We start from the raw sequence: 7,924 nt of genomic DNA, 5'->3' as shown, positions 1-7,924 counted from the left end.
AGTGCGGGTATATATAAGCCCATTCCACCGCACTAAAACGCCTTAGCAATTAGTGATAACTCATATTTAACATTTGTTCGCAATATGTTTATATTAGAATTTGATATTTGATCGATCCAAGTTAACAGAATTTAAGAAAAAATCTACAAACTATTTTTAATTACTATTATGTCCCTTAATAGTTAATTGGGGCTGAAGAGCAAATCAAGGGGAGGAGTAAATATCACTTCTCACTAGACCCAAGAGACCTTTTCTGTTGAAAGCCCAAGCCCACTTCACCAGGTAAGAAGTGCTGGCCCAATCGTTGTTGTCTAAGGCCCGACCAAAAAACCATATTATTTTTATTCCATACTCTTATTCCAATTTTAGAGGCAGTTACCGAGCTCATTGATAAGATTTCAGATTGGTGTCTGGTTCTATTTTTAAATAAAAAGCTTCAGTAGATAGACAAAGGTTCCTGCTAAAATGTTTTGATTTTTGTGCATATTTGTATTGAATATGCAAATTAAAAGAGGGTAAATATACAATGAAGTTATATTTTGGCTAGAGATTATGTGTACGTATTTATCCTGTAACGAAATTGTATTCACATGGTTTTCAGTTTCAACTCCATGCAATGTAGTTGAAAAGGTAATATAGAAGTTCCAAGTTTTTGTTGAGTGAAAGATCTAAATGCGTAATTTGGACGAAAAGAAATTTAACTCTGAAATCACCCATTTCCTGTCAATTTATTCCCTCAAACAATTCCAGCAACAACAAAAACGGAAAGAAGAAAAAAAAAAAAAAAATCTACAATTCTTACAATCTCAAACAATTCATTCCAAAATGTTCCTCTATCTTCTTGGGGTCTGAAACCATAGCTGTCTTCACTTGATCCTTATCTTCTTTGTATAAATTGACAACGCTTTGTTATGTAACTTCCTTGGTTTTCTCAGATATTCACAAGATAAACTAAATTGATGACTCCAATTCTTATGCTCAACCTAAAAAGAATGACCTCTTTTCTTTTTATACAGAAACTATCACAAAGAACGCCACTTATAATGTTGCAGAAGAAGAGAATGACCCTGCTAAAGGCCAAGATGGCCGAAAGAATTACATTAACCGTTAACTCGGAAATCATACTAAGAGTGGGGGACAAAGGTGCCGATATAACCGAAACCCGCGATGAAGAATGCAATGGCTTGCAAGAAAAGGTAAAGGAAATAGAGGTTTTTGCCAAAGAAAATATCATAACAGCCACACAAGAATAGTAACGCTCCAACTCCAAGTTCTAACATGTGGATTCTGTCAACGTATAAACATGAAATGACAATGAGAAGTTAGACATGAGTTTGTTACCCTGCAGTAATATGCAGCTTATGGCAGTTCCAGGTTGCGAAATTTTACCTGTCTCCAATCAGGAATCGAGGTTTCCTGGGTGTTTTGCTTCCTGCTTTAAACTTGAGGGCATCTCCTAATTTCTCAGTAACAATCCACTCATTTACTCTAACACCTTCCATCAGGCCAATAAAGGTAGCTTTTGTTCGGTGCAGCGACATGACATTTTCAAAAAGGATCCAGAAAACCATTAGGTGGAGTGACCTGCAAGCATGAAAATAGATCACAGAAAAGCAATGATAGCTGAGGGCTTCTTAGAAGAGTGTTGTCTGCAAATGAGGGTACATTCTGTTAAATTTCTTCTTCAAAGCAAGATCAATTTACCATGAAGAATTGTTTGCAGTTGACACAAAAAATTAAATCAAGAAGCTAGTTCCCAAATAAAAGTCTTAAACGAAACAAATTTCTCCTCTGATTTGCATACGCACCAGCAAATCAAATGTAAATGGAATTTGAACTATTGAAAAGAGTCATACAATTACATGAAAAAACAACTAAGTTGCATGAAAACCAGACCTTGGGGTTCCAACAGCATTGAGAATGGTAATAACGGCAGGAATATAAACAGCACCCCACTTTGGAACCTCAACTTCAGGGACAACAATAGTTGCCGGCAATACAACGCAGTAAAAGATAAATGTGACAATGTGTGCTACGACCTTCCTCACCACAAAGAAGCTATAGATCACATGAACCTTCTTCCACAAAGATACTTTCTGTATGAACATATGAAAATAAAGTCTAAGCTACTAATTTGATTTCATTTCGGTTCCTGAATTTGTCACTAAATTACAAGATTAGAAACAAATCATCATTTCCTCCTACCAAATGAAGTTAAAAACAAACTTCAAATTAACTTACATTGTTTCTGATAATCTCCATCACCATTTTCCTGAAAAGGTTTGCAGGACCACAAGACCATCGGTGCTGTTGATACCGATAAGCCTTGAAAGTACTTGGCAGTTCATTTTTCACCTATAGTAAAGATGACACTAAACAACTCAAATACTTTCAGAAACAAACTATACAGATTTAAGTAAAGAACAGAAACAATAAGCAAATAGTTTGAAAAATGAAATAGTTCATATAAAAGACTTATATGTGAAGTACCTTTACATCACCAAGATATACAAACTTCCAGCCTTTGAGACTTGCTCGGACTGCCAAATCCATATCTTCAACAGTGGTCCTATCTTTCCATCCTCCAGCCTCAGTTAGAGCAGCAATCCTCCACACACCTGCTGTCCCTGTATCATATCCAAATATTTCATTTGCCATTAACTACCAATTTGTATTCAAGAAAAAAAAAAATTCATGTTCCTATAGTTCTTTGACAATTGACATTAAAAGTCACATTACTGTGTTTTTGTTAGAATTCCATATTAGGATCTTACACCCACCAAATGTGGTACTTAAGCTTAAAGATATCTCACCTATCTGACCGGTCTTTTAGGTTGGGTTCTCCCTTGAGCTTGAGTTCTAATATTGGTGTTTTCGTTGAGAGTTGGGCTGCGGAAAAGACTATCTATAGGCTAGAATAAGGTGCAGTGTGCTCTCCTTGGGAGGGGGTGCTGCATCGAACAACTAATAGATGAGTGAAGCCGTCCAAAGGGGGAAAGAGCTACTATCAGGTCAGTTTTAATAGAGTGAAAGCCGTCATGAACGTCGGCTCTTGAAAGGGGTTGCAATGTTAGGATCCCACATCGGGATCTCACATCCACCAAGTGTGGTACTTAAGCCTAAGGGCTCTCTCACCTATCAGACCGGTCTTTTATGTTAGGTTCTCCCTTAGCTTGAGTTCTAAAAGTTTTCCTATACTTGTTCACATTACTGTGTTTTCCTATACTTCTTTCTTTTAGGGGTTGATCCATATCTGGTAGGGAGCATTACGCTCTTTCCCCACACACATAAGAAATTGCCTCTACCGCACCTATGTCAGGGCAAAGCTAAGGGTATCTCCGCGGGTGGGGTACGGAACGTAGATATACCACCTCACCAAAGGTCAGTGGCAGAGACTCAAACCCGAAATTTTGCTGGGATTAAATAAGCTCATTTCCACTTAAGCTCACCTTTGGGGGCTTTCCGATACTTTTCAAACAGAGGCATCAAATAAACAAAATTAGTCCTGAATTTGGAACATAAGGTTTTTATTAACCATTATTAGAATGACAAAGAATGAACAGTGTTCATTCAACTGTAATTTAAAGTTGCAGTAACATTACTGGTAAGGGTGGGGCGATAGCATACCGTTGAAGCCGAAGAAGGCATAGGTGGAAGACCCCACTTCTTGCTCCACAGTGAAATGGTAATCTAAAGACATTTCTTGCATTCTTGTCATCAAGCACTCGTCAGCATTCACTGCAAAAAGAAAAGACAAACGCCATTTCACTAGCTGGCACTGGCTATGATCTTTTGTAGTACAAACACCATAATAAATAATGATATCAAAAACGAATCAAATCAAGTGTCGGTTAGTGAAGATTAGAAATAAACGCAATACACACTACACAGTGATTTCAACACGAGGTCCACCATTAATTTTGCACATGCAGCTGCCGGCTGCCTATTTCAGGAAGAAGACATATGTGCCCCTCAATGAAGAGATTGAGCATAGAATAGCCCAAGGACCCACCCCAGTGACCATCACTTAATTCTAATGAGAACTTATTCAAACGAGAGAAAATTTAATTATAAATTTCTTGTTACTTGAACCCCAGTGACCATCGCTTATGCCACATGTACATAAAAAAAAGTAGCTTAATTATTGACTTTTTGTAAGAGCACGTTCAAGTCTTTCAAATGTGTCAGGCAAAGCAGATTAAACAAAAGACCTAAACGACACTGAACATGACATTTCAGCTTTTATATACGATTTCCCAGTTGGGTTTGGTCTTGATGTGGGTCCCATGGAGTAGAAACCCAATGGAATATGCGAACGTGGCAAAGATGGGGCAATCCAGCAAGGCATTAGACTCTTGTAGATCCATGAGAGTGGACCACCACCTTGAAGGTGAATTCCCCCACCGACAGCTTTTATTTTTTGTAACTGTTCCTGTTTACTACAAAAACTATTTACTAAACAAAATCTATCTTAGATTCTAAATTAAAGAAGGTTCGCACTTACCAATAAGCCCACATATATAAAATTCAGTCGAAATTTTTATTTCTTATTCCCAAATTCAATTAAGTATAGGTTTAAATTCCCTTTATTTTAATTAAGTTTATTGTTATATATGGTATGATATTGTTAGTATATGATTATTATAGATGTCGGATTGTTTGTCTCATTTAAGAGTAAAGAAATATAAAGAAAAAAAGAAAATGATCATATATATTTTTTATAAGATCAAAGTTATCATTTCACTAATCTAACACAAACTGTAACATAATAGAATTAAGATATATGACACAATTTTCAGATTTTGAGTTCGTTCAATAAAAAATTGTGAAAATTATCACCCAATGATCATTTTAGGAACCTGAACGGTGTTTTATGATATCCTCCAAAAATAAAAATAAAAATAAAAAAATTATAGGATTAAGAAAGATTTTACGTACCAAATTTCCAGCGAGCTTGAACCAGGGCTAATTCAGGGTTGTGAAGAAGAAAAGGAATGGTGCGCCAGAGAAAATCAGGCTCCGGTTGGAAATCAGCGTCGAAAATGGCTACATAATCGCAGTGTTTTACATAGCTACGCTTCATCCCTTCCTTTAGAGCCCCCGCTTTGTACCCATTTCTGTTTCCTCTTATCTCATACTTTATATTTATCCCTTTACTCGCCCATCTTTGGCACTCTAGCTCCACCAAGTCCTGCATTTTTATTCAAATTAAATAAAATCCCACTTCACAAATCAATTTATCTATTAAATTATTACACATTATTTTATATTTGTATTACCTTTATTGTTGGGTCTGTGGAATCGTCAAGAACTTGAATGATGATCCGATCGGACGGCCAAGAAAGGCCACATGCAGCACCAATGGAGAGCTGATAAACCTGCATTATAATAAAATGTAAAATTAGATTTGTGTATAAAAGAGAGATTAGATTTGAGTAATGAAAACGGAAGGATGGGAAAGAAAATGACCTCTCGTTCGTTGTACATTGGGATTTGAACCAGGACCATTGGATAAGCTGAGTTACCCAACTCGATATCGTCTTTCATTGGCTCCCATTTGTATCTCTTCTCAGGTTTGCGGCCAAACAACTTCACCAGAACAATGACAATACTCATATAAACCCTTTCAATGAATAGCATAATCGACATGGTCAAACAAATAGCCACTGAAAGTTTCAACAATGGAACTATCAATGGCGCTCTGATCTGACTCCAAAACAATGTCAGTTGCATTGTTATGTCATTTCCAGCGCCTTGAAACGATTCAGGAATAAAAGATGGTGTAGAAAACTGATCCATTATGGTTTTTTGAGAAATATTTTGTGCTGAAGAACGGAGGAGAAGCAAATGTGAAGGTAATCCCACTAGATCTGCATGGATTTTAAAGGAGTTTCTGTGGGAAAAGAGGTGGAATATCTCTTCTTTTGATCAGTGATTTTGCTTCGGAATCAAGCAAAACAATGGAAGCAGAGCTGGAATGTCAGTCACTGGAGACTTAAATAAAAACTAGAACAAACCCATTAACAAGAAAACTACTACATTAACATCAACAAAAGCCTCAACTTGAAAGCCCAATGGGAACAATCTTTCTGAAAACTAAAAGCTTTTTTTTCTGCTTCCGTAAAAACAGAAGCAGAACAATGTATGTGTACAAGTTTTGAAAACGAAGAGAAGAGTGAAAAAAATAAAATAAAAAATACAGGAAGAGCAAGCAAGAATGAGAGGCAACAATCCCACTTATATAAACTCTCTCTGTATTTGATTTCTTCTCTCTCTTTTATTCTTCAATTTGTTTATTTCTATTAACCCTCTCACCAACAAAATGAGAGGTTTACATAAAATATATTAAAAATAAGTAAAATCAGTCAATTGACGCTTGAAAAGAATACAAAAAATTCCCATTTTGGAAATCTAATTTAGTTTAATATTTCATTAATGCATATTTTTTATTTATTTGTTAAGTGTAAATGAAAACGACAGAGTCAGAGAAAAAACTACCATGCTGGGCTGCAGAAACAGCCGCAGTTTTCTATTTCTTTATGATTATATAAAACAAAAAGAAAAATCTGAACCTTTCAATTTTTTATCCCAGGGATAAATTCAGGAAATTACTTGTTAATAACAAAATAAATAAATAAATTCATCTACAGTATGAACAGTGAAATATTAAATTATTTTCAGAAAAATTTCTGATTGAGTTCTCCATATGTGTTACAGCTCAGACACCTTTTCTTTATTAAGTTACAAATTTCTCCCTATTTGATTATTTGTTTAATACAAAAAAACTAAATCAAAGGCAAAAGGGATATGCCGTATTTAATGAAAAGGGTACAATTGCTGGCGAGATTGAGAGGCCAATAATTATTTTTGATGCAGAGTAAAATTGTGTACTATTATTTTTATAATTATAATTAATAATGTCACCTATAATTTACTAAATCATCAACCATATAATAATACTTTGCCATTTAGTTTGGTGATCTTTGCATTTATATCATACTGGCAATAGTCTTTTCAATCTTGTTATGTATTAAAAAAAATAATCATTGATGCTCCTCAATATACTCAATTAATCAATAAAAAACATGCTACATTTATTTATTTAAAAATTTTATTTATCTTTTTCTATTGAGTCATTTTTAAATGAAAAATGGGTTTAAATGTTTTGGAAGAAAATAAAAATGCTTTCGGCTTTAAAATTCAAAGACCTTTCATGTGCAAATTTCCCATTAATGAGAATATTAATTATCCAATAAATAACATATCATCCAAATTTGGTTTCACCACCTTCCTTAATTCCTTTGTTAGTTTCTAAGCTTCACATTAATGCTCTATTATATTTTTTAGGCAAAGCAAGTTATGACATTTGTGGTAAAAATTAAATACTGCAATAATTTCCTTATATTTAAATATACCCTATCACTTAATTAAATAATCTGTAAATGTTAATAAGAACAAAATTCATCAAATTAATATGACCATACGATAGTAATTAATGCAATTTTTACCATCAATTAAAGACTTCTTCCTGGCCTTTTATATGATATAAGTTATATTTTTGCTCTATTAAATAATTGTACATGATGCTAAAATAAAATGTTTAATTTATTTGCAAATGAATTAAGAATCACTTTAATATAATAAATGGATCTGAAAAGACTAATCAATTAATAAGTTTACAATTAATTTCAAAGGCGCAATTGTTGGTGGTTTTCAGCTGAAATTAAATAAGAGATCCATAGTTGAATTTGAATTACATTTTTTAACCAGACAATAATAAATTGATTCATACATATAATATTAATTGTATTAGAATCAGCAACGTATATCCTATAAGTTTACATTTTCAAGACTGCATGGTTCAAAAAATAAGACACTGTATAAAAATAAAACTATATATTAAAAAAAAGCCCATTAACAAACG

The 7,924-nt window shown here is 34.1% G+C and overlaps 1 protein-coding gene across 1 annotated transcript; it reads right to left on the bottom strand.

The window, feature by feature from the left end:
• Window positions 1-702: 702 nt before the first annotated feature.
• On the bottom strand, window positions 703-5,799 carry LOC116129260 (glucomannan 4-beta-mannosyltransferase 9-like). The gene is made up of 9 exons (XM_031415009.1): window positions 5,470-5,799; window positions 5,280-5,378; window positions 4,939-5,191; window positions 3,628-3,738; window positions 2,491-2,627; window positions 2,242-2,355; window positions 1,897-2,096; window positions 1,390-1,584; window positions 703-1,287 (listed from the first exon to the last, which is right to left on the bottom strand). Exons 1-9 carry the CDS (start codon window positions 5,797-5,799, stop codon window positions 1,125-1,127), a joined length of 1,602 nt encoding a protein of 533 aa, XP_031270869.1. The 3' UTR covers window positions 703-1,124.
• Window positions 5,800-7,924: the final 2,125 nt, after the last annotated feature.

Source organism: Pistacia vera, unplaced genomic scaffold (genome assembly GCF_008641045.1).
Source record: "Pistacia vera cultivar Batoury unplaced genomic scaffold, PisVer_v2 Contig1059, whole genome shotgun sequence".
Taxonomy (NCBI): domain Eukaryota; kingdom Viridiplantae; phylum Streptophyta; class Magnoliopsida; order Sapindales; family Anacardiaceae; genus Pistacia; species Pistacia vera.
This window is presented reverse-complemented; position numbering and strand designations above follow the sequence as displayed.

Excerpts from the sequence above, each read along its gene's own strand:
- LOC116129260 (XM_031415009.1), bottom strand. The coding sequence starts at position 5,799 with ATGGATCAGTTTTCTACACCATCTTTTATTCCTGAATCGTTTCAAGGC. Across the intron at positions 5,379-5,469 it reads CAATGTACAACGAACGAGAG|GTTTATCAGCTCTCCATTGG; the intron begins GTCATTTTCTTT and ends ATTATAATGCAG. Across the intron at positions 5,192-5,279 it reads CCACAGACCCAACAATAAAG|GACTTGGTGGAGCTAGAGTG; the intron begins GTAATACAAATA and ends ATAAAAATGCAG.